Source organism: Thunnus maccoyii, chromosome 12 (genome assembly GCF_910596095.1).
Source record: "Thunnus maccoyii chromosome 12, fThuMac1.1, whole genome shotgun sequence".
Classification (NCBI taxonomy): Eukaryota; Metazoa; Chordata; class Actinopteri; order Scombriformes; family Scombridae; genus Thunnus; species Thunnus maccoyii.
In genome coordinates, this window is record NC_056544.1 from 15,086,891 (window position 1) to 15,114,743 (window position 27,853).

General features: G+C 39.5%; 1 protein-coding gene across 2 annotated transcripts in view; it reads left to right on the forward strand.

The window, feature by feature from the left end:
- The first annotated feature begins 619 nt into the window (after positions 1–619).
- Positions 620–27,853, forward strand: part of tnn (tenascin N) — a 38,545-nt gene continuing 11,311 nt past the window's right edge. For both annotated transcript variants that reach the window (XM_042427503.1, XM_042427504.1), the window contains exons 1-12: positions 620–706; positions 7,176–7,373; positions 7,681–7,881; positions 8,137–8,511; positions 13,350–13,483; positions 13,586–13,715; positions 15,436–15,618; positions 15,841–15,930; positions 22,905–23,168; positions 25,571–25,834; positions 26,355–26,618; positions 27,143–27,406. In XM_042427503.1, coding sequence (XP_042283437.1) covers positions 7,178–7,373; positions 7,681–7,881; positions 8,137–8,511; positions 13,350–13,483; positions 13,586–13,715; positions 15,436–15,618; positions 15,841–15,930; positions 22,905–23,168; positions 25,571–25,834; positions 26,355–26,618; positions 27,143–27,406 — 2,365 coding nt within the window. In that variant the 5' untranslated portion in view covers positions 620–706; positions 7,176–7,177. The remainder of the gene's footprint in view (positions 707–7,175; positions 7,374–7,680; positions 7,882–8,136; positions 8,512–13,349; positions 13,484–13,585; positions 13,716–15,435; positions 15,619–15,840; positions 15,931–22,904; positions 23,169–25,570; positions 25,835–26,354; positions 26,619–27,142; positions 27,407–27,853) is intronic.

Genomic DNA, 27,853 nt, shown 5'->3' on the forward strand with positions numbered 1-27,853 from the left:
TCCATCTGTAACACAATCTGTATGCCACTTCTATTCTTGTCATTTGAATCCTAATTTTCCAATGCCTGGATTCCAACCCATGTCTTTTAAATCATATCAAGTACTCATGTGTACAGTTTTGATTTTGGAATAACAACGTTTTCTGTCAAATATAACCCCTCCCCAGTGACTCCTTCTGTCCTCAGTCGACTCTAGGTTTTTCTTGGCTTCGCTCTCGACCCCTTGAATCCAACCTTTATCCAGTTACTGTGTTTAAGACCTTACTGCTTCTGCTGAAGCGATTAATTTCAACCTCCTCTGCTACCATAACCAAAAACATATAAAAAAAACAAAAATATTAAAAAGTGAAGAAAGTGTTGAGATGATGGAAAGGGAGGTGTGTTTAGTGATTGGGGTTAGGTGTGGGTGGGTGGGGGGGTTGAAGGAGTAAATGCTGCTTATTATCTCTTTCTCCTCCCTTTTCATTCAAACACTTGAGAAGAGGAGGAATAGAGACACTCCCAAACTAACTGCCCATTGGCCCGTAGGCATTTGGGAGAGATTTTAACAATTGAAAAGGGAGAGAGCAAAAGTCTCTGGCAGTGTAGAGGTCTTTCAGTCATTGGCCTGGGCCTGTCAACAGGTGGCAGAGGGAGAGGCTTAGTGAGTGAAGTTCCAAGAAAAGATAGGCAGAAGTAGAAAGAAGAGTTTAAGAAAACCGTCAAGGGTAAGGCAACATTTTAATTGTGTTATTTATTTCTCAGTGATTTAAACTCTGAACTAAATTTGCAATACATGCAATACAGTAGGCTTATGTCTTTTTTTTATAATTGAATTTCTGATTTTGTGAGATAGTGCTGGTCATCATCAACCTGTAGGTATGTGATGCTTTTAAAAGTTTTAGTGTAGATTTTGTTCCAATCAGTATAAGATTTGAAGTCAAGGCTGATAATTCTGCTGTGCTCAATGATGCTCTTGTCTTTTTCTAAATGATTCTAAGGGGACAAATTAAACTTTTTCTTCCTTTTTGGTACTCTTTCTCCCTCTCTCTATCATTTCACACTCCAAATTCCTTCTCATCTTATTCCTCTTTGTCTCCATCCATCTAAACTCCCTTCACTCTCTACTCCAGCTCCTCTCACTTCCACTCTGCTGTCAGGTATTTGACAGTCTAAAGTTTAACTTGACACCTGGAATTTATCAAGTGTCCCGGGACTGTAGCTGTTAGTATCTAAGTTTGGGGTTTGCCTTGCAGCACTTTGATGATGAGAAAGTTCTGGAAATCTTTGTCAGCGATAAATATTGATATGTGAGAGGTTTGACGCACTGAATGAATATATGTGAGCAGTTGTCAAGTGCTGGTGCTCAGTGTATAGTTGCATTTTCTTCTGCATTCACAAGCATTGAAAGCTGTTTTCTTCAGTTTCTTTAGTTTTTTGTGTGTGTTGCTGTCAATAGGTGTGTCTTGACATGAATATGTGTGTGTCTGTTTGTTTGTTGTGTGCCCATTTTATCTTTAAATGTATTCATGTATAATAAAATACATGAGATATTTCAGTAAGATGAAATTTTATTTAGATAGATGAAAACATTTTGAAATTTGAATTAGTTTAAAGGTAATTTCTATTTAAATTAAATATTTATAAATGTTCAGACTACACTGCATAAATCAACAAAGTTATTTTCCCACTGGAGCAGCCGTGAAGGCTTTCAGTTGCTGTAAAATGTATTAGAGTTAATATTTACGATTTGTATATCCAGTTAATATCCACATTGTATTGTAGATAATCCCATATTGTCTGTCAACAAGCCTGCCAGTACTGATTTTCCCCAGTGATAATAGCATATATTTAAGTATAAATATTTATAAAAACTATGTGTGAGGGAGATAGATATTCACGCAGGGCTGTCGATCCAGTAGATTTACCTTTAATGCTACTGTGCTGGCTCAGGGGATACACAGAAGCCCTTGCAAAATGAGCTACAGATGTGGGCCCTCAGCCATGTGAAATGATAGAGAGAGGGAGACAGAAAGCAGGAAAGAGAAAGAGAGAGAGAGAGAGACCCACAACCCTGAATGGGCGGTTTATAAAAAGTGTTCAGATTGCATAACGTGACAGCTTTCATGGAAACCTCACAACTCAAACCTTTTTTTATCCACCTTCACAAATTGAAAATGACCCACGGGCACATGAAAGCTACTCAAAACACATTTGTATTATTTCAGAAACTTATCTCTGTCAAGGATTTAGGCTGATTTATTAATGCACGAGTTGTGCTTTTTTTCCGGTGGGTTATGTTTTCACCTGAAAGCCCCAGTGAGGAGAACGGAGCCTCTATGACGCAAGGTCCTTATCGAGGTCTCCTTGTGGTCTGCATGGCAGCAGGAGGCAGACAGAATCATGAAGATATGAGCTCCACTCTCAGACGATAATTGCTTTCAGCCTCGTTTTATTCATTTCAGTTTCCCTGTTCTGTCTGCAAGCTGCTGCGAAAGGAAGGGAAAGGAATGACCACAAACATGGCAAAGTTTACAACCGCATATAAAGGCGCGACCTTGCAGCTCCTCCTTTTCAACCCTCTCATCTTCTCATCCTTAGGCTTCTTGGTTTGGTCCAATGAGATTTGTCTTGAGTTGAAACCTGCCAAAACAATCACCCTTTTGTCTAAGGCTTAATGGCTCTCCTGAGAGGAAAGGGCAAACATGCACAGGCTGACCAGGTCGCCTCTCTCTCTCTCTTTGTATGTGTATTACATGATTTTTGTTCGTCTTTGTTTCACTCGTTTCTTCCCTTTCTCTCTTTCTCTCATCTCAATGCTTGCACAATTAGTTTCCAGAGCTCTGAGAATATATAATATAAAGTAGGACTTTTAGGAAAATCCACCTATAAACACACAAGCATCCCTCACAGCTTGTCAAGAGGCCTTCAGTGAAAGGTGTCTGTGGAGCCAGACAGTATTGTCTCTGTGACTGTATTACTCTTATTACCTCTGGAGGCAACCCACCCCCGCACCTCACCCCACCCCTTGTCTGTAAATGACCAGTTTCACACACATACTGTACACACATGGGCAGAGTCCCACACACTGTTTTCTCCCATATAAAACAGTGAACACTCATCACAGGTAGTCAACAAACATTTTACAGGCCTATTGACATAGCTCTGCTTTGACGCAGAAAAGTTACTGTCAGGAAGGAATTTTTAACTGTATTCACGGACATGTTGAATTTTACTTGCAAGGGTTTCAAAGTCATGCTGAAAAGCTATTAGGATGTACAGAGAGGCAGCATAACCAGACTGAAGCCACTCTGTTTTCTCGCTTCATCCTACAGTCTTATGCATGTTGAGTCGGAGTAACTAATAACAGTCAAGTGGCTTTAAAGGATGAATGTGCTGGACACTGATGGCAAACACAGGGTTTAGCATCTTTAAGTCAAGTTAAGCCCTTCTGCTTTCAAAATAATCAAACTTTCTGCTTTGTGTCTTGACAATCATTTAATGCTACAAACATCCAGTTTTTCATTCATTCAGTGGTATCTAATCGTACTTGTTATTTCACAGTCCAACAATAATCGGCTCCTTCCATCCTTTTATATTTGCGAGACCCACAGTTCAGTCTCTAAATGTTTTGCTCATAGAGACTTAACACAATCTCTCAGGTTTCATTGTTAAAACTGGATGGAAACAATTAGAGAGTTTAAAAAAAAACTGCAGTGCAGAACCAATCCAATTCTTCAGGGCGGCCCTTCATATTGGGGTGGTGACTTGCAGTTCACTATGGAGAAGAATGGGGGGAAAGCATCGTTTCCGGTAAGGCGTGTCCTTGAGAAAACGTAAGAGGTGCATGTTTGTTAGCAACCGTTCTTGCCGTTGTTCAAGCAATAAATCCAACAATCCAGCAATTTATAACTGGGCTTTCAGTCACTCTACCAGAGGGTTTTTATTTTCATAGACCACACAAGCTTAGCTCAGTTTTAAACCTTCACACTAGAATGTTTAATTCAGATAAAAGTCTGAAAAAGCATGTCAGAAACGAAACATTATTATCCATCCTTACATCCATCTAATTATTACTCCATCCATCTATCCACTCATCCATTTGTCTGTTGTTATTCATCAGCCCATCAATCCGTATATACAGTATCTATATATCTGTCCATTCATCCTGCAGTAATCCTGATTCTGACTGCCCCACTTCCCTCTCCATTCCCCATTTCCTCTCTCCATTGATTCCTCCATCTGTCTCTTTCTCCCACATTGGGACATTCTCAACAGTCAGTAGCAGCCCTCTGCTATGCTTGGAAGGTCATAGTGCTATCTTCTCCAAGAGAAATAAGGGAAGGGCCTAAAAACTGTGAGCATCAAATAAAACCTTGACAGGGAGCTATAAACATGCTCGTTAAGCATCTCTGCCCTCCAGCACTAAGTACCATCCCACATAGTATACTGTCTCTAATGTGGCTAACTACTGATCTCTCCATCACACTCTCTCCATCATTCCCTCTCTCTCACCTATTCACTCTCTCTCACTCACTTCATCTCTCGCACTCTTCGGTTTTTTTTGGTCTCTCTCCCCTTACTTTCCATCTGTCTCTCTTTATGTTTCTTTTTCTTCATTTCTGGTTTGCCCTCCTAAGTCTTGGCCATTGATAAAACACTCACTGAAGTCTAAGTTTCGGCCGCCACATAGGGTCAAAAAAAGCAATTTCCCAGTGATGTCATGGCTTGGATTTCTTGCACAGACACCAACCTCAAACTTTTGACCAGCAGCAATCAAACAGACAGCTAAAATAACTAAACAAGGTCAGGCATATTGAGTTTGGACAACTTAAAAACAGATTGCACTAATTACTATTTCTCTCCCTAAAAATGGACTGGAGCATTTTGAATTATAGAGCTACTTGAGTTATGTCCTGCGTAAATCATCTGAAGGAAGATTCTTAGACCAAAGTTTATTTTACTGAAAACAAATTGTGTCCAATTGAGTAAAGTAGCTTTCCACCTTTGCTATTTAAAATATGTAAGACCTTTCCATACCACTGAAGGGGTCAGGTTTTCTCGTGTAAGGTGCCTGCTGAGAATCCCTGTTAATCTGATAATGGTATCATTATGGTGGCCTGGGGGATGAGCAGGTTTTAGGCCCACTTGCTGACATTTTAATGTTCCAGCCAATGCTCACACTGTGTCCAGTGGGATTTTTAGGATCTGTTTCTCTCTGCATTTTTTTTTTTTTACCTTCTCCATCTGTTTTAGTCTTTAATGCTCAATGAGCAAAGAGGGGCTTCCAGTTAGTCAATTTCTCTATTAGCAAACAGGTTAGAAAACAGCTGAATGAATTTACAGAATTACAAATATACAAATATTCTATTCAGCTTTTATAGTTCCCATATTAAAGTGTGGCTAAAACATTGAAATAAGATTGAGGAAGGGAGTTCTTTATCTCTTTTCTGTATCTCCTACCTGATACTGTCCTCTATGGTTATGCAGTATGTGCAGCATTGAAACAAATTTGGGTTTATATATATATATATATATATATATATATATACTGCTTTACAGTTTTCCAGTTGTCAAGCATCAGAGCAAGGCCCCCTACAATTTATAGCTGAGCATTCAGTCACTTTATTAGAGGTTTTGTGTTTCCATAAACCACACAAACTCAGCACAGTTAGATCAGAAGTTCTTTCTGCTGCTATTTACACTTTTACACCAGAAAGTTGAATACAGACCAAAGTAAAAAGGCCAGCTGATCGTTAAAACAGGGCTTCTATTTTGAAAGCATGTAATTTGGCTTCTTGGGGAAGCCATGGTAAGGATTTTTGGTTCACATGACATCACCGTCATTAGACACAATGACATCACTGAGGAGGTTCTGCACCCGTTGACGATCTGAAACGCCTGACCGAGCACAATTAATGGTTTAGGGCTAAAGGATCTCTGGTTAAGTGCTGACTGCTCACATTCTGCAGCCATACTGTGGAATGAGAGCATCACACACACACACACATACACACACACACCTCAGTGATGGTTCAGGTTTCCTCAGATTAAATATACAGCAGCGTGCCCCACTGAATGTAATGTAACTTATATATCGTCCAGACAGTATTTCTGTCTTCAGTTCTCTATAGAACACTGACTGGAAAATATAATGTTGACCCTTTTTCAACCCTGGAGACTCAGGACCAGTCAGCCATGACGACAAACATCTACAGTTTCTGTAGTCTGTTATGCAAAGTTCGTGCTGAAGATACAATCTATAAAAAAATGTATAAATTTGCGCTAAAGAACAGATGGAATATTTAATTTCCAAATTAAGTCTTGTCTCATGCCACTTCGTGTGACAATCTTAGAAGTGAATTTAATGTGGCTCAGTAAAGAGTGATGAAGTTTATTCTTATGAAAGCTTTTTATGTATGGTAAAATCAAACAATTAACATTTTGAAAAATATGCTTGTTGCCTTACCTAAAGTCAGGTAAGCAATGTTTAGCCTATAGCTTAACTTACCTTCTGCTACAATTAAGACTTTGTTTTTTCTTAGGAGAGATAATTCTACTTCCGCTTCTTTAAAGGGAAAATATGTTTATTCACCTTCTTTCCAAGAGTTAGCTCATCAAACCTTTGGAAAGATGGTGAATAAGAGCATCCCAGGTCCAACTATATTGATCAAATAAACACAACAAACAGTAAAGTAAAAAACTGAATAAGTGTATATCCCAAAATGTTGAACTATTCTTTTACTGATATATTATAGCATGCTGGCACTGCAATGGGTTCACTAATGGTAAAAACTTTTGCATTTTTGTTTTCTATCCCGGAGTACTAACTGCAGTTCAAACCACAAAATACCCTTCTGTCCTTTTTACTGTTTCATGGAAACAATACATTTATGATACGTATTTGGTTTGGAAAGGGCCAATGCCCTTTAAAAGGAATACATTCCAGCCAGTGTTCTGCGTGCACATACATTGATGCTGTACAAATTTAGAAAATAATATTGCAACAAGGTTTTTTTAGGCACGTATCATTTATTTCATTCCATAGTTACACTCGAAATTAGCCTAATGGCTCCAGAAATCATCGTAAAATCACTTATTTGTGCCCTGTGTGCATAGGATGTCTACCTTGTGTCAAAAAGAAACAGTGAAAATTCAGAGAAATTAATAATGACATACTCTTATCTTGTCCTCTAGCCATGACCACTAGATTTCTGTGGAGGGCCCTGAGCCTGCTGGCCCTACTCTGCACCATCTCACGCTTCAGCTTCGCTGACAACCACCTGGGCCCTTCAGCTCCAGAGCAGGGAGTCACCTTCAGCCATGTCTATAAAATCGACATCCCAGGGAGCACCAGTTGTAAACTAGAGCGCCTGCCAATCCAGGACCAAGCAGGTCATAAACAAAATAAAAATGAAAGAGAGAATGCAACTGAGAATAAGTAGAAGCAAGAACAGGAATATGAAAGTACATGGAGCATTCTCCATATATACAGAGTGCTGATAACCAAAACAGAAATACATAATGATAAATGCTTTTTTTTCTGAGATCATATCTACTATATCATTGTGTGTGAACAATTGTGACCGATATACAGTACCAGTCGAAAGTTTGGACACACCATCCCATTCCCTTGAATGAGAAACTTTTGACTGGTACTGTATTTAGCAATCAAAAAGTTGAATTCTGTCACATTTTGTAGGTCTGCAGACAGAAACCACTACGAATGGAGAAAATGACATCACCTTCAGACACAATCTCATGCTGCAAATGCCCAAGTGTGACTGTGAGGAGTCGGAAGATTTCAAGTCTCTCTTGTACAGAGTTAATGGGTTGGAAGAAGAAGTCAACTACCTGAAGACCCAGTGTGCTCAGGGATGTTGTGGAAGAGGTGGCGCTGCAGGTAGGCTGAATCACAACGATTATATTATTAGGAAGCTGAGCTGAGAGGTCAACCCTTGACCCAGAATTTACAGGATAAACTAGTGGAAAGTGTAGGTTGCAGTAGGGAGGGAGCTGCAGACAATCTTATTTTACACCCTGACAACACTATATTTTCTATGAGCTAGTTTAAAGCAGCGATATATATGTGAAGAGATATGATCAATAAAAAGCAAGTAAAGGAACTACACCTTTACACCTTTACACCTTTCTCTAGGTGTGGACACAAGCTGTAGTGGTCATGGTACCTACCAACACGACACCTGCAGCTGCCTCTGTAACCCCGGATGGGAAGGCCCAGATTGCTCGGTGTCCTCCTGCCCCGACGAATGCAATGACAATGGCCGTTGTGTGGATGGGAAGTGTGTTTGCCATCAGGGCTACACAGGAGACGACTGCAGCCAGCTGATGTGTCCAGACAACTGCAATGACAAGGGACACTGCGTGAATGGAAAATGTGTGTGCTTCCCACACTTCACTGGCGAGGACTGCAGCATCCAGAAGTGTCCCAATGACTGCATTGGTAACGGCCGCTGTGTGGATGGCCAGTGCATCTGTGATGAAGGCTTTTATGGGGAGGATTGTTCATTAGGTAAGCTATGCAAATGCTTAATATCACAAACTTTTTTTGTGTGTGTATAATAAATTGATACATAATTGATGGATATATCTCAGAGTGCTTAAGGGCCCAGTTACAAATAGAGGCTAGAGGCCAGGTGCTCCCTTGGTGTTTTGTTCTCAGGACTGTACATCAATTCCTTCAATAAAGAGTTATTAAAGGGGGAAAAAAGAAAGCAGTAATCTTGTGAACTATCAGTAAGTTTGCTAACTGACAGTTGGCGGAATCTTTGCAAATCCAGAGATTATAATAATTGCATTGAAATGAATTGATTTCAGATCCTGATTTTGTGTTGTAAAGTGGACTATCTGGACAGTCGGAAAGTCTTTGAAAATCCTGGTGAGAAATGTATCTAGAAAAATGTTCAACAATGTATTATAGTCTATTTGTTCCTTGCAGGTCATAGATCATTCATACAAGATTTCTCCCTGAGGGCCATTCTTATCCTGCGTAGCTACCTGCAACATTTCCTATCATGCAGCATAATAACTTTTTATGACCAAGGCTTGAATTTAGTTTAACCTTCTTTATAGAGTCACCTCTTTTGGCTAAGCGGACATAAAACTGTGAATATTAACTGTTATATCATGGAAAACACAGATGCTACAAGCAGCTAAGGGGCCATTAAAAACATAACACTTTCCCCTAAAGCTCAATTCACCTTCATATAAATTTCCGTGCTATAGTATATCATTTAGTAAAACTTTGAGGACATACTTGAATGAATTCTTAAGACTTACACTGTTGCACTTGCACCAGCTGAACAGCTACAATCTGTTTGATTCATGCTTCAGCGTCCATGGCTCATCAGCTGATTGGCGACAGGTCTTTTTTACAGCTGACATTTTGACTTGTAAACGTCGGGATTCAAGTGTCCCAGTACGCCATGACAGTGTGATCGTGAGCCAGTATGCACAGTACCAGGACCCTGAAACCAAAGCAGCTAAACGGAGTACAGCCGTTATTAATTCTGGTAGCTGCAGTTGAAGTATAGTGGAGTCATATTCATGCAGGTACAGAGTTTTCTAAACCAACAGTTCTCACTCTGCTGCTGCCTTATGAATGAGTAATGAATTCTCTCAAATTCCCCATTAAATCCAAGTTTACCTTTTAACATTTGTGACTAAGTTATACATGACTACATCTGAAAGATCTGTAATCATCATTTGCTGGCTGAGAAGGCAGATAAACTACAATTTTGAGTGGAAGCCTAATTAGTTTTCACAATCTGTATAAAACCTGAAAATGAGATAAATAGCATAAGTGTTGATTTGACACATTGAAATAACAGCTGCAGTCTACTTTCCAGTATTTTTCACCTTATTTTTCACAAGCTACTTGCTCCAAATACTGGCGGCCACAATGCAGAAATTTTAAGAAGATAAGCTTAAAATGTTATGATATAAGTTACACTGGGAGTGATCAGCTAGATAATTTCTCTAGAGAAGAGTCACCAGAATATTGGTCTCTCTCAAGTACAAAAACATACAGTCCATAAAGTAATGTTACAGAGTGATGTGTGTGATTTAGCCATTACAAATTATTATTAACAAGCAACAGCTGATAAAGGCTGCCGTCCATCACATTTGTCATTTTAACCTTTGAAAGCAATGGTCAGCATGAGAAGCTACTGCCTGAATGTTTTGTACTGTGCATTGCCTTTAATGAATAAAAAAGAGCAAGGAGACATAAAATTATTTGTTAGTGTCAGAGTTTAGTGAATCCAGGTATTTGACCAAGCAGAAACCAGATCCAAAATCAAACCAGCTATTAACAATGCTTCTCCACTCTAGACCAATCTCCTCCTTATGCTTTAAGGCTTTTGGTACTGGTGCTCTCTAAGATATAACGATTTTAATAACCAATGGAGAGTCTGCCTTAAAGAACAGAACATTATTGGCCAATTCTAACAGCAAACTATTTGCAATAAACAGTCAACTCCTTGACATAAGTTTCTTTAACTGTACCTAACGTTATGGCAGTTATCATGATGGCCAAAGTGACCTACTTCTGTGGTATTCAAAGAATCTCTCCAACAGTTATTTCAGATAGAGCAGCTGATGGGGCCCGTTCTGACCCCGTCACTGCTGGTAGCCTTGGCCTCCAGACAACTTATGACATCAGGTCACATAATACCACAGGAATAAAATAACGCCTGTCAGTCTTTTTGGGGCTCCATCTAGCTTTAACCCTGTAGAAGAAGCATCATCTTTCCTGTTAAATGCACTGCTCACCAAACCACTATTGCCGTACTGCCTGAGGAACAGAGCACAAAATTATATTTTGTGGCAATTTCAGGCCAGACAAGCAAAAAGGTGAGTAATGGCAGCCAAGCATGGACAGTTTAATTCACTATGAGTTCACACTATGAGTTTATGACAGTTTCTAAGGAGATTTTGACAATTTGACTGCAGGTCAGTGGCAGATAATTTCACTTTGTCAAAGTGCTTGTCTCTGCAGAATAGGCTTTAAAATAATCTCCTATATATAACATCTGTCTTTACTTGTCTATGGCATTTCTTTCTCTACATTTAACCCAGAGTACAGTGCACATACTTAAAAAACTGGAGATTTTCTGCAAGTGGATCCATCAAAGGTTGCCACACAACCAATGTCAGGTCCTGAACCACAGTTTTAGAACCTAGAATAGAGCATAAATGGTTCAGGCTCCACAGTAGCAGGTCAGCTACGTCAAAACCTTGATAGCGATTTAGTTTCTTCAAGCTGTGTTTTGCTCTGCAGAGGCAGAGAATACCTAGCTTCGTGTGTAGGTGCTATTGAACAGATTCCAACGTCAACAGTGGCACCGTGTCAGAGGAAAAGTCAGGGAGGAAGGGAAAGTGGGAGGTAACAAAAAATAATAAATTGTGTTGATTTTAGGTGTTAGTAATAATAGTGGTAATAAGCACAGGGAGAAGAGCAGCACAAAAGCAAAACAATGAAGACATTCTTTGCTTTATGTGGCTATTTGCCATTTCAACACCTGGATGATGGATGTCAATCTGCTCTGTGGGTGATGACTCTTGAGGTGATGGTTTTAGATATACTGTACATCTGGGATAGTGCAGTTTAATTCAACACCACTGATGAAAGCTTCAATATTATTTTCTATCTCCACTATCAAAGGCAGATCTCATGTGGTGCTTTAACAATCAAAATATTTTTAGCTTGTCTATCCATAAGATTATGGTGAAAAACAGAGGAAAGTTTAGCAACCACATCTAATGAAGTCTGGATATAATATGGGTGAGATTATGAAAAGTGAACATAGACTCAATGTCTTTAGAGCCACAACACAATGCAGATGCTTTGGATAATTCTTACTGTATCCTCTTTGACCGTCTCGGAAATGTTTCCTTTGATTTACAGGCAATTTCAAAGACAAAAAGATACTGTTCAACATAATGCACCCTTTGAATTTGTCTTGAACCATATTTGGTCACTTCTGAATTGTCTCAGAAAGACGATTCATGTGACTAATGTTAAAATATTAAAAACAGATGGAGAACTTTGTAGAAATTATAGTACACAGGAACATATTTTGAACAGCATTAACTTCTTTTGTGCTCACTCACTGCAGATTTACAGTCTTCTTAAGAAGTCCAAACAAGTTGAATGAGTCATTTTTTCCTTCTTCTAAAAGTATTTAACTAATTTTCAATCAGAGAATACACAAATCTCCATTATGTTCCACTTTTTCCAATATCAACATGTTAATTTATGGACCCAAGCTGTTCTGAAATATTATTTGAGGGTAAAGATTGTTGATCGTCGTGCCTTGAGTAGCAACAGGGGGATATTAGCTGCTACTGGATGGAAAAAGACTGCTACATTTGAGGAAAAACATTAAGCTTCCTTACTTTGCCGTGTGGAACAGCATCTAAACCTGATGTGAATTCTTTCCTTGCCAAAGTTATGGCAGACTCCTTTACCACCCGTTTCACATTTTTCCCTTGAAATATGCTTACGTACTATGCTTTACTTACTAAATCTACCACCATCTACCATATATTTCCCTCCATCGTACCCACAGAAAGTTCTTCTTGTTCATGGAAAGCCTCACTCCGCAACACTGCTGACTTGCTGTCTTCTGTCTTTTGGCTGCTGTTTTGTTATTGTACTCCCCCATACTTATATACCTTTTTATTCGCCCCCCCGCCATATTTTTTCCACCACCTCCAGTGGTGAACTCTGCCCTTGTATTATACGACAACCTCTAAAAAGCAATATCTTTTCCCAGTTTCCATCTCAGGTTCAGGAATAAACCTCAATGCTCAAAATAGTGCATTCCTTTTGCTTGTATCATGACTTTACTCACACGGTGTAAGAGAGAGAGACAGGTAAAAGAGAAGAGAAGCTGTAAGAGCATGTAAAGAATATGAAACAATAACACTACAACACAATGGTGTTGAAGAAATTTGTCCAACCTTCTAGGCAGCCAATATTTTCATTTTAGCGTGCTTTCACCTTCCAGAGACTTAAAACCTGCTTAAGTTAAGTAATCCAAATAAACGATGATGAATGAAAGCCACGTCTACTTTTATTGTTCAAGTTGAATTAATCCTGTAAAACTGAGTAATGGACAATGTTTAGATACATATGTACTTAATGTACCACCCTGATGAAAGAAATGTTTGGGCAACAAACACAGCAAATGGTAGAAGAGTTGCGAAACATGACTTTGATTCAGTTTATTTTATTAGATTTGCACAACTCTTCCATGAACACATGAACATGAAACTGTCAAGGAAGCAATTGAAGAAATAAAAGCTATTTTTCTCTGTCTCTGTGTACCTCTTTTTCTCCTTTAGTCTTCAGTCCTCAGGGTCTGCGGCTGGTCCGGCTGACTGACGTCTCTCTCCTGGTTGAGTGGGAGTCTGTTCGTGGGGCAGAGTATTACATTCTGACATATCAGCCAAAAGATGGAGGGAGTGGACTGCAGCAGGCAAGTTGTTTTTTGTCTCTTTTTGGTCTCATCTGTAGATAATAAATAAAGGATGTAGCATAAGACCACATATTTAAACATCTTTGTTTCAATCCACATTAGGTTCGGGTTCCCAACACAGATAACTCATACCTCATAACAGGACTGATTCCTGGGGTCACCTACATTGTCAAGATACACGCTGTCATCAAAGAAATCCAAAGTGAAGCAGACAAGATTGAGGCTACCACAGGTGAGCACAGATAGTTGTGATTAGGACTGAAAATCAAGCATTATTGAGGCCTTAAAATTAGTTTCTTTTGTCTAAATAACCATGTTTTCAGTGCTGCTGACGCGGAATGGAGCTGGGTGCAGTGTGTAGGCTTTAAAAAATGTCAGTGGCTTAGAGCAAAGGTAGACATGACCTATAAAAGACTCATGTGGCAGGGGGGCCAGGTATGGCCTGAGGTCTGGGGGATTTAGTTAGATTTTCTGTGGATAAAATGGTCACATTTGAGGTCAAAATGAAGTACATGGGTGGTGAGGCATGAAAACACAAATGGCAGACTTAAATGTTATGCACAGGGAGGTGTTGCAGACTAAGAAAGTAGATTTTACAGAAGAAGATCAACAAATGTGAGATGAAGGGTCACCTATAAATTTTGAATACTGGATTTGTGAATTTGTGCAATAAGAGTTGGGTTAATACCTAAAATCATTTCAATATCACTTCTTGATATGGGCAGTCACATGTTTAAGATATATATACACGAACGAATGGAAAGTCAGTTCCACTTATGCTAAATTACTTGCAGTATCCCTGTGTCAGATGAGGTATCCCAATCAATCATATACTTCTTTAACACAAATGCTGTGCTAAAAAGCAATGAATAAGCTGCAGCCTGTCATTAGTAACTGGTTCATTGAGCGCTGGTTTGTTAGTCATTCAATTTATAAGTAATTACAAGGAGATGACTCTACGGATGTGTTTAAGGGAAATGAGACTTGCTAACAGATGTGGTTGGCAACAGATGTGAAGAGAATGAGTTTACTAGACTAGGATTGGTGGGACAGAGTGAGACAGACACACAGACAGACAGATGGAGAGATTGAGTTCAACTCTAAAATGTGGTTAGCCTGGTTATCCACGGAAAAATGTCACAGAACATGGCATTCCCATAAAGGCATGAGAAAACACGCCATCATCTGGCTTATGGTTGTGTGAGGAGTACACACGTTTCACTGGTCACATAGTTTTCAACTTCAAACGATGATCTGCTTCAAAAGAGGATTTAAGTGAATGCTTTTCTTCCCCTCCTACACCACCCCGGAAAACACAATAGCTGACTATTAAAATATGCAAAGTCCTTTTTCCATTTAGTACCATTTGTTTTGTTTTGATGGTTCACATCTTTCTGTCTTGTTCCACCATATGCTGCAAATACTCACATCCCTCCTGGCTATTCCCACATTCTAACTGTAGCTGTATGTGCAGTTATATATATTTTTATACTTATGCCCAAAATGCTGAATGTAACTTTGTCTGGCAATATCAAGTGGCTATGTGTTAAAATGCTTAGCTTTCACTTTAGATATGTACTATCTATGACTTCTTTGATGTTAATGGAGTGTTGTGTCAAAACATGATAAAAAATAAATAAAAAATTACATGGTAGGACAGAAATACGAGTCAGAACTTACTAGACCGGATTGAAAGTCACTTTAATTTTTTAAAATAGGACAAAATAATATTTTGTTTTATTTGCTTGATTACCAAAATGGAATTCCTGCTCAGCTTCCTTCCCAGAAAGCTCACATGTCAGGGAGATCAAGACATTTGGGAGCAGAGCAGGGCAGATTCTTGCCATTTTAGAGGCTTTAACTTAGGATTTCCAGTTTAAGGGCCATGTCTGTACTGCCCGTTTTCCCTTGCTGTCTATTTATAATGAACTTGACACTTCTGTCCTCCCCAGATGTATCCGCTATTGATAATATCCGAGTTCTTGGCCAGACAGAAGTCTCTATCCAGGTGGACTGGAAGAACCCGCAAGCTGAAGTGGATCACTTCAGGCTTACTCACACTGACCCAGCAGGACAGGAGGAAGAGCTGAACATACAGAAGAGCCAAGAGGCAAGAACCAAACACACTATTGTGGGTAAGTGTTGGAACAGATTAAACCCAAGTTTGCACAGAAGCTGTGAATATATGTAAAAACTGGAATATGTGGAATATGCTCATAAAATCATTTCATATAATTATATCACAAACTGATAATGTAATAAATTTAAATAAAGATGTTTAGATGATCACGTTCATGTAATTAATTGAGTATCATAATGCTACATTTTAGAGTTTAAACAAATGTGTGTTTCTGCAGGTCTATATCCAGGAACAGAGTACGTGATCTCAGTGCAGGCCATCAAAGGAACCACTGAGGGAAAATCTTCCTCTGTCACGGGTGTCACAGGTCAGTGTCAACACATTCAGGATCCATTTAACCTAATGTGGCTATGTGTTACTGTGCTTTAGGGGTGACCAGCACTTTAACAAATTCTATATCATCAGTGATCACAAAATGGGCCTAATTTTCGTGAAATGAAATATGGCTGTACAGAAATTGCATTCAGACTGCATTTGTGCTATCTTTGGCTGTTTCTGAATTGGATGACACTTAAAATAATAGATCAGCCACTTGTGGAACTGAAACACATTAGAGACACAGTGAAGATATGCATTTTTCCACTTTGAATTGGGTGCACCATCAAAGACAGACTCTTAGCCCTTGTAGTGCCACCTATAATTCACCAGCGGTCAAAATTTAATAGAAAAAACACATAATCTGTCATACACAATTGTGACATAGTACTTGATACAACCTGGTATTACCTTCAACACACAGCCAATGATAATAGCATAATGAATACAGTTAGCAAGAGGTACAATTATGGGTTAATGATGGAGGGCTGGAATTTACAACCTAATAATCTGGACAGGTTCTAATGGCTGTGGTGAGCATGGTCACTGAGGGGAAATGTGATATCAATGGTGTAACGACTACAAGATACTCCCTGATGGTTGAGGTGAGAAGGTCCATGATTTACAGGCTCCATCTGGTAATGTTGGATTTTAGTGGTGTGGTATTGAGTTATAAGTGTTCAGTTTAACCGTGTTTTGGACCGGTTTTAGGACGTGAGGAGGAATTCATTTTACAGTTTCACTCCAGCAGCTGGTCTTGACATTCAGTTGCTTTAAAGTTATTATTTAACTGACAAATGGTCCACAATGTCACGACAGGTCTTCAGTCACTGCTGTTATTCTGCTCATTTGCACTTTCTTATTTTCTACTTATTGGTCTCATATTTCCCTCACTTTCTTTCCTCCCTCACCTCCTGTCTCATCCACCCTGAGTGCTTACTCAGTTCAAAAGCAGTCTCCAGGTTGATGGCTCTTTGTTTTTTTAGACCCTGAGGCAGCCAATTTAATGGTTTTTAGTCACCAGTGTTAGCTAGGTATTTTCAAGACTCACCTCTCTTCTTTTGAAGCCAGTCAGGTACTCAAGAGCCCCTGTCACTGCTAATCTTTTTTTCTTCTGTGTGAGTGTGCCACCTACTCGTGTGGTAATTGCATGTGAGTGTGTTACCGTGTGTGCTAATCTACACCAGACAGACAGTGGCTTGTCTTCACTCCAGTAGCTGCAATCCTTCATTTTAGGTGTTGCACGAAAAGGCTTTTAGAGGTGATTGAAGAGGATAGTCCTCAGTTCTGCTTGCCAGCAAGGTTGTGCTGGTTTCATGATGACTGGCATGGTGCAACAGTCACTTATTATCTCGCTCAACATGCTGTTTGCCTTGGGCCAGCGTGGTTATACGAGGTGAGAGATACAAAGGAGGAAATATGGAAAATACACAAATAACACAGCAACTGCTAGAGTACTAAATAAAAAGGAGACAGTGAGGTAACAGAAAGAAATCAAGGTAAGAAATGAGCAGGAATAATAGGAGAACACAAGTAAAATAAGGAAAAATAAGAAATCAAGAAAGTCAGAGTATAAAAAATAACAGGTCACACAGAAGTCATCTCAGTTGTAGCTGCACGTAATGCATTACTGTGTAGCTACTGTTATGATATGAAACTGAGCTTTGTCCTTAGAGGCTATAGCTGACGCCTTCCATTATAGAAGCTGCATTGTAGAAAGATATTACATTTTCTCTTCACTTTTACCATCTGTCTTCCATTCTTTCTCATATGATTTTTTAATCATATTTTGTAGTGGTCCCCTACTCTCATTCAGTCTTATCTCACTCACTCTTGTCACTGTTTTCAGAAACTGAAAATGTTGCTCCAAATCTCACCAAGAAATACATAGTTTTACATACTTTGATCCCAAGTGTGGGAATGTATTTATCTGTTTTATGCAAGATCACACAGGCAAAATTTTAAAACATGTTTTTTATTGACCATGCTGCAAATGGTGCTGAATATGAAATCGGTATCAAGTATGGCCTTGCAACTTGTTCAATATGAAGAGCGGATTGAACTTTATGCTCTATGTAGTTATTGAATGGCACCGCATTTAAAATTTATGGTTGACCTTCCATGTGTGCATCCAGTGTGGCTCTATAAGTCAGCCTCTCTCAGCCTGTGGTATGGTGAAATAATGCTGATCTTACAGCATAGGCACACTCTATACGTACTGTACTGTTTGTGTGTGTGTGTGTGTGTGTGTGTGTGTGTGTATGTATGGTGTCCCCCAACTGCCATCAGTTCCAGAAGTAAGTTCCAGAGGGAAGTAAGTAAAATTATTCAGTGACAGATAACATTTAGGAAAACACCATAATCAAAGGACTCTCTACTCAGTGCAGACATTTCATACTCACTAACGTGCCAAAAGATTATAAGGCGTATAAACACAACATACCGCTACTGCTGATTCAGATTCAATAAAGACACAACCAAAGCCCACTTAACCAAAAGCAGATGGACTTGGCTTAGGAAGAGGGAACGAATGTTGAGTCTTTATGTTATCTGGACACACTATAGCACCTCGTGTGGTCCAGTGGGAGTACCCTGTGTGCTCAGGCTTGTCCATCAGAGGTTTTTTAAGCTAGTTCTGTGCAGTTGATGCCAGGAAAATGACAAGCAAAAATGTGAAAAGGGAGACCTTATAAAGACAGGAAGGAAGGATGCATGAAGGATTCATGAAAGGTCAAACTCAAACCTACTAAATGAACTCCCCCTTCTTTGTTCATTACATTGGTTTTGACAAACAATGAAAAATGTAATTGCTGTCTGGATTATGTTCACAGACAACCTTTTCTTCAAATGAATGAAGCGCTACATTTATCTACCGCACTGAAGTCATAGAGAGGTGGTGGGGGTGTACAAAATAAAGGATATTGTCATGAGACTAAGGTTCGCATCCTGAGCCCAGTGTGTGGTTAGGTTTGGCCAACAAAAGCACTTTGGTTGAGGTTAGTGAAAAATTGTGGTTTCTGTTGAATGTTAATAAACATGTCTCATGCTTGGACTTACTGCAGACTTTTTTCTGTATTAAACAAAGTAAAAAAGTTTAATAAAGCGGTATACTACCTGTGGATATTGTGCTGCAAGATAGATATTTTGATGGAAAAAAAAGGAATGCGTTGTCACTGAACATTTTACTCACATGTTCAGTATCAACATTTTTTTGCACCTTGTCAGATGTGTTAATTGACAAAATTTTCTCATTATGTGGACAGAAACACACAGTATGGACAGAATTATGTTTAGCAGTAAACTGTATAAACATAATGTCTAGGAGATAGGGTTGGTGCAGTAGAAACAACTCTATTGGCCTGTTCAAGTGTGTGAACATGCACATGCATGTGTGTGTGAAGAGATACTGTTCTGTATGTGTGTGTCTTCTAAATCATGGAAGCAGTTGGGGGAGTTTCTACCATTTATAGCTTTAGTGTAGTTATGTGTATTTGATACAACATAGTATCCTTTAAAGTTTGTTTTTTGCATGCATTAGTGTTCATCTTCAATGTATATCAGTAATATACTATATGTACTGCTTGTGTTTCCATGTGTATCAATGTGGGGCTGAACTAATGACTTCACATTTATAATACATGTTAAGTTTGTATCAAACATAATATTTGTCTACGTTGCATCATTTTTAAGAGGTTACACATTGATGCTTGCTTTTGACAGCATTGCTATATCCTTAAAAAAACTGTTGGAAAAACTCTTGGTGTATTAATCAAAACCCTAATCGAGGCTTTCATATCATCCTTATCATATGTTATGTCTAGATGTAGCATACAGACAAGTTAGTTCTGTCATAAAGAGTTATGAGCTCCTTACAGTACAAATAAATTCTTGGACGGACATGAAAACAAATCCTGTAGCCAGGGGACTCCACCACATAACATACATCATTTCACACCTGACATACTGTAGTCTCCAAAAGAATGGCACCCTATTGACACATATTTTCCCTTGGCTCCAACCACAGGCATATTGTATGGCTTAGACTATACAGTGAACTTGTGAGGCTGTAAATGATGAAAGACAGCCTGTTTCTGTGCGTCTTGTGGTCGACATTGCCTCTGCTGAAAATGCCAACCATAATGGATAAGCTGTTTTCCAAATGGCCAAAGCCACAACTCGTATTGTGTAGCCCGGTAGCCACTGTCGCTACACAGCTAGTGGGGTAGAACGTCTGGTGTAACTAGATCCATCATATACTGTAACTTCACAGCAAATGAAGGCACCCCTTCAAAGTAGTAGTTCTTGGAAAAAAGATCTAATAACATACAGAACATATCAGACAGCTGAGACAGCAGCTATACCGCATATACAGTAGGAGCAAAAGGAGCTGCACTTCTTTGTTGAAGAAGCGAGAAGGAATCCTGTGTTCTGAAGGAGAACAAGGCATTATATAAGTATAATCTTTAGTTAGAGGGGTGTAAGCCAAATAACAATTTGAGTTCATTTGTAGGGAGGGATAAAATGCAACAGCAGACTCTACTTCAAACTGTCAAATGATTTGTCTTTCATGGCTGTTTTCTGCTGTCTTGCTGCTGTAAATCAATTCAAAAGCCATTCTTTTGATTTACTTTTATTGAACTGAGAAGACATCTGTGGCCAACATCATTTTATGTTATGTATCACAACAAAAAATGTGCAGTATATCATAAAAAAAGCAGAGTTCATCCTCTTCAGATTGCCTGTAGGAATAGTTAAAAAGTTAAAGGTAAAACTTTGTCAAGTAGTCTTTGCCAGAGCTGTCTTGGTGTTTTGCCTTAGTGAACTCAACAAATTGGCTATAGTGTACTAGTATGTGTGCAATTTCTAAATATAATGTATATGCCACTACTGGTGCCACCAAAATGAGATTACTGCTATCATGTGTAACCACCTCATCCCAGTCGCTGCCAAATTACAAGTTGCAAACCTACTTACAATCTGCCTGAAGCAGCCAGGTATGAAACACTGAAATCATTAGCAGTAGTCGTAAAAAGTTCACAGTCTGTGTGAATATACTGTACGCCACAAAACACACATGGATGGATGCTTTCTGAGCTCACTTTAGCTACTTAGACTACTGAATGACCTCTCATTTTTAGGCCTTGGAGGAAACACTCAACCCTAATAAAACAGAGCGATTATAAATTCTTTCTGTGTTTAGCTCACGACAGACTGTCAAGCAGTGCAGCCACAAGGACAGAAAAGTGACAGCAGGAGAAGAGACGAGAGAGAAAGAGGTGGTATGGAGTTCTTCTCCTGGACGCATCATCAATCAGTTTTCATGATGCGGACTGTGCTGTGACACAAGACTGACCTTGACTGAACGGTTGCCACAGAGGAATAATCCTAAATGATGATTGCTTTTACATTTCCCTTCACTTCCTCTGTGTCTCTGTTGGGTTCTCTGACTATGCCTCTGTGTCTCTCTCTTTTATCCTCTCTCTCTGCCTCTCTCCCTCTCTTTGTTGCTCTCTCTCTTCGCTTTCATCGAGATTCCCTCGACAGAGACAAACACCTATCCACACACATGCCCTACCGACTTCTCCGCCTGCCTCTACCATATGTCTCTTGTGATACCTCAAACCCACTGACTTTACAAACAGAGGCATTGTGTTCTGCTCCGCTCGTGCAGCTCATCCTGTGGAACTCAGCGGACAGGACAAGATCATGGGTCGTGTTGTCTGCTAGTGATGTTCTTTTGAAGAGATTCACAGAGCTTTTCCTTTGAGCCAGACTACAAATTCTTTAGTGTTCATATGAAACAAAACTCTGGATAACAAGCTTGTGTGTGAATTTCTACTGGAAAAGTTTTGCATGCCACTTACAGCGGATTGAAAAAGACAAACAACAATCAATGACATTTCTTAAAAGTGCTCTGTAGTTCCTTTTTGACAAAGGCTGCCGCAGACTAGTTGTGATTTTACTCCTACCTGCCACATGCTGGTTCTGATTTTTACTCACATGCTTTATCCACTAAGACCACTTCAACAATGCTTCATCAAAGCATCACTATTTTTTAAAAGGGGTTTGATTAAAACACCTCTAAATATGTATCATGCTGCTTGAACTCATACAGGGAGGATCCAAAACAGAGGAATCTTTTCATTTGAAGCATTTGTACATATTTTTTTAAATCATATTGACTAATCTTGACTAAAATGAAATCTGAGTTGATTCAGGACGTATATGTATTGCAAAACGCCAGCATCAGTCATTCATAAACTGAATGACTGATGGCTTTCCTATGTTTTCTTAACATGAAACCTCTTGTGGTCATACAAACAATTACTCTCTACAACCATTAATAACTACTAACGATAAACTCAAGGTGGAGGTGGTGGGCAGGTAATGCAGGAGTAGTCTGGATGAAACCTTTCAGGAGGTCATTGTCTGTAGACTTTGCAGTTTACATCCCGTCTCCTACCAACAGTCAACGTTCATCTCTTTTAACCATTACCATGATCTCTCCCTACCCTTAACCAGGTAGCTAGGGTTGCTTAAACTTAACCAAACCTGAAGAGGTGGCAGATAAGAAACTTCCCACATGAATCGTTATATCGGTCATTTTGGAAGGCATTGACAGATTACCTATTTTGTCATTTAGATATGAGGACTTGTTGGGTTTATAGTAAGTTGCCAACTCTTTATTCTTGCCACTAGTTCCTCACAGGTTGTGCTGTTTACTCCTACTGTACCTGCCACACTCTTGTTGACTAGTTGCATGGTTTTCTCCCTTTACTATCCAGGGTGGAGGTTGGTTATAGTTGTCTTGTTTTTGTACAGTATATCATGGTGATATGTCTCTTGGTTTCTGTTTTCTATACCCTGGGTGCAGTTGGATTATGCTTTGTGCTCAACAGAGTAAGAGGAAAGGCTTAAGAACTCAACTTAAGTCTTTCTTTCTTCTTCTTATCTCTACTTCTTCAGACATCGATGCTCCTACAAACCTTGTCACCACTGAGGTAACAGAGGACACTGCAACCGTTTCATGGGATCGAGTCCAGGCAGAAATAGAGGGCTATATACTGAGCTACACCACTGCTGAGGGCTCCAGTGTCGAGATCCCTGTAGGACGTGACAGCACCTCTTACAGGCTGGTTGGCTTGAGGCCTGGAGTTCTCCACACTGTCTACATCTGGGCCTACAAGGGAGAAAAAGTCAGCAGGAAGAGTTCAACAGAAGCTGAAACAGGTAAACTTTGAATGAGATCTGGGATCGTTAGAGGAGGGGTTGATGTATTTTTTCTTCTGTGTAAAGAGACTTACAGAAAATGACTGTTAAAAGGTCTGATATTTGATACAAAGTAAGCATTGAACTCCACAAAGGTAAGACACAAAAGATCAACTACTAACCCATATTTTTGAACACCATGGTTAACCTGCAAACTAAAAACAACAGTATCCTCTGTACACTTCTTAATTACTCAAGGTCTGGACGATGACCTGTGATTATCAGATACCTCATGCAAGGCCTCTTTCATCTTTATACCCTGCAGGAAAGATGTGTCTCTTTTTCTTAAGATCCTTTGTTCAGGAAACTTACTCCTCAAATAGTAATTATGTACAATGCACCAATCATTTCCTTTTAATCTTTTGTGTGTTGGTGTTTTGCATAATTTTCTTGTTTATTTGTGGATGGCAAGAAGTTAAAACCATCAGTGTAGACATTTTTCACTTTGCCTAATTGCCAAGAGGCAAATTTGAACTCTCACTGAAAAAGGCTTTTTAACATAATTAGGCTGGACACTTCATTTAAAGGTGGTTTAGTGTAGCCTGGGGTTGAATGTCCATTAGAAGTTTGAGAAGAGACAATTTTGTTAAGTCAACTAAGCCGGCTATTTTGTGTCTCTTGTCTCTTATGCTCTGCTGTCTCTTAATCCTGTTCTAGTGAAGGTTAGCAGCTATTGCTGTCTGCTTGCATTTATGCCAGAAGAAGAGTGAATCTGAGAGTTGACTGACTTTTATCCAAATTGCTTTAAAGTTTAGTTGAAAATGGGGACCAAAAACTTCTTCATATTCAACAGAAAAGGAAGATATAATTATCACATTTGTTCTGATGTGATGGATGCATTAAATGCCAACAGTACAAATGTTTGACATGTCAGGAACACAGTAGAAGAGCAGCAAATGTAAATCCACAGTGTTTTATCCTATTAATAATTTTCAAATATGTGGTGCTGTGCGTGTGTGTGTGTGTGTGTAAGCATTTGTATGTGTATGTATTTATTTTGTGCCACTAAGGGTTTCCATTGATTTTAGCAAAATGGGTAACAGTGGTTTACTACTTCTGTTTTGTAGAACAGTCCAAATGTACTTTTCCTTTTTTTTCTATTTTTACACACAATTTGAATCTTTTTTTCATTCAGATTTCAGATTTTTTTTCCTGTTTTTGATTTTGACGAGGGAAGCAGACATGATAGCTCCAATAACCTCACTCATACATCACACAGCAGGAGGGCACATCTGAAGTGTCTTGAAACTCACTTTGCTAGCTGGTGATGGTAGAAGTGTTGTTTGAGATCTATGATATAGAGGGATACGGGAGGAGCAACTGTTGCTGTTTTTTTCTGTCATGAACAGAGAAAGATGAGGCTGAAATGTGTGAGTGAATTTATTTGTGGAATATGAAAGTGTTCACCTTCTGTGTTATTCAAAATCAAAGGGGTGTGCTTTTTACTGCACCTGTACCCACACATTTAGACATTGCAAACTAATGTAAAATCTTACAATATGAACCAAATCTGCTAACAGTATCCCTGTAAGGGTAATTGTGCATTTAAAAACCCAAACAGACAACAACATGGTGAGCTGCCCTTAGTGTGCTGTCCAGTGTGAGAGCCCCAGAAGTAAATAGATCTACAGATATCCACCTCCATGATGTCCATACATATAATGGCTATTAATCAATTAATGATTAATGTCAATTATGGGTCATGTGGTAATTTGGAAAGATAGTGACATCCACCAAGTCTCTGAATGCAGCATATTCTAATGATGGCACATGAGCTGGTAAAAAATACTTTATGAGATCTCTCAATCAGTGTTATTGTAAGACAGAACAACAGTGGTTCTGATTCTTCTTAACAATAAGTGACAATAGGACAATGACTAACTTAACAATATTCTTCCATACTCGTTTGTTTGCAATAGTTGTGTGGTATTGCATGTTTTTATTAACATAGCTCATAGCGTACTAATAGTACAACTGCTTATGGAAAAATGTGATTTGATGTCAAACATGTATTCCTCAAAACAAAAATTGTCAAATAGGGTCATTATAGGTAATATTGAAATGTTTTAAACATAAAGAACTGTTTTCAATTAACCTAAATTTCATTTTTACAACAACACACAAACAAATCTGGTTTATGAGAAAATTACACATTTTTATTAAAATACCAAAAAACCCATTAACCTCTCCACTCAGTTCGATGCAAGTTTGACATCTTATCCATTGTTTATAACTTCTTACACAATAACTATAAGGTTATGAGTTATGTGTGTACTGCTTTGTATCAGAGGTGTGTAGTTACTGTTATGTTTGCACTGAATGTAGTGATTAGTAGTCTTTACTAACCATAACTCCCCATGCAGAGCTGGACGCTCCTAGTAACGTCACGGCGCAAGATGAAACAGAGACCAGCTTCAGCGTGTCTTGGGATCACGCGCAGGCCGAAATTGATGGCTACCTCCTAACCTACAGCTCTTCTGAGGGCTCGGGTGAGGAAATCCAAGTTGGGCCTGACAGCACCTCTTACATGCTGACTGGCCTGAAGCCTGGGGTCCTCTACACTGTCTACATCTGGTCCATCAAGGGAAACAAAGCCAGCAGGAAGATCTCGACACAAGCTCAGACAGGTCTTAAATCCAACAGTTTATGTTCAAATCTGAAGCACTTGATTACCTACTTGAAACCCTTTTTCCTGTGATTGACATCTTAATAACATAGTATTTGTCTTTAGGAGATCAAATAATATACAGATGGGTGACCCATTAAAAGAAAAAAAAAGAGCAACATAAAGTGTCTTATTAAAGTGTTGGACCACCAGGAGCCTCCAGAACAGCTTCAGTGCTGCTTGGCTTAGAGTCTACTGGAGGGATGAACACCATTCTTCCCAAAGATATTCCCTCATTTGGTATTTTGATGATGGGGATGGAGAACAATGTCTAACACGACCCTCCAAAGTTGTTCATTTGAGTTGCAAACTGGTGACTGTGAGGGTCAGAGCTTATGTTTCACACCATGTTCATCAAACCATTCAGTGACCCCTCCTGCCCCGCATTTGTTATGTTTCTCAGCTCATACCTTGTCACCCATCTGTATATTGTAGTTTGCATCAGTAGTGCACTGATATCTTCTACTAACATCTTCCTATAGAACTGGATGCTCCTGCTAACCTCTTAGCCCGAGATGAAACAGAGTCCAGCTTCAGTGTGACATGGGATCGTGCCCAAGCAGAAATTGATGGCTACATCCTAACCTACAACTCCTCTGAGGGCTCTAGTGTGGAAATCCCTCTGGGCCCAGATAGCACCTCTTACAGTCTGACTGGCCTGAGGCCTGGGCTCCTCTACACTGTCTACATATGGGCCATCAAGGGAAGCAAAGTCAGCAAGAAGATCTCAACACAAGCTCAGACAGGTCTTAAATCCAACAGTTTATGTTCAAATCTGAAGCACTTGATTATCTGATTTTGAGGAAACCCTTTTTCCTGTGATTGACATATTAATGACGTAGTATTTGTCTGTGGGAGATTAAATAATATACATATGGGTGACCCATTAAAAGAAAAAAAAGAACAACATAAAGTGTCTTATTAAAGTGTTGGACCACCAGGAGCCTCCAGAACAGCTTTGTTGCTTCTTGGCTTAGAGTCTACTGGAGGGATGAACACCATTCTTCCCAAAGATATTCCCTTATTTGGTATTTTGATGATGGGGATGGAGAACGATGTCTAACACGACCCTCCAAAGTTGTTCATTTGGGTTGCGAACTGGTGACTGTGAGGGTCAGAGCTTATGTTTCACATCATGTTCATCAAACCATTCAGTGACCCCTCCTGCCCCGCATTTGTTATGTTTCTCTGCTCATACCTTGTCACCCATCTGTATATTGTAGTTTGCATCAGTAGTGCACTGATATCTTCTACTAACATCTTCCTATAGAACTGGATGCTCCTGCTAACCTCTTAGCCCGAGATGAAACAGAGTCCAGCTTCAGCGTGTCATGGGATCGTGTCCAGGCAGAAATTGATGGCTACGTCCTAACCTACAGCTCCTCTGAGGGCTCTAGTGGGGAAATCCCTCTGGGCCCAGATAGCACCTCTTACAGTCTGACTGGCCTGAGGCCTGGGGTCCTCTACACTGTCTACATCTGGGCCATCAAGGGAAACAAAGTCAGCAAGAAGATCTCGACACAAGCTGAGACAGGTCTTAAATCCAACAGTTTATGTTCAATTCCAAAGCCCTTGATTATCTGATTTGAAGGAAACACTTTTTTCTGTGATTGGCATCTTCTGAACGTAGTATTTGTCTGCAAAACAACATCACGTGTCATAGTAAAGTTTTTGGCCACCAGGAGCCTCCAGAACAGCTTCAGTGCTGTTTGGCTTAGAGTCTACTGGAGAGATGAACACCACTCTTCCCAAAGATATTCTCTCATTTGGTATTTTGATGATGGTGATGGAGAACACTGTCTAACATGACCCTCTAAAGTTGTTCATTTGGGTTGCAAACTGGTGACTGTGAGGGTCAGATCTTATGTTTCATGCCCTGTTCATCAAACACTCAGTGACCCCTCCTGCCCTGCCTATGCTATGTTTCTCCGCTCATACCTTGTCACCCATCTGTATATTGTAGTTTGCATCAGTAGTGCAT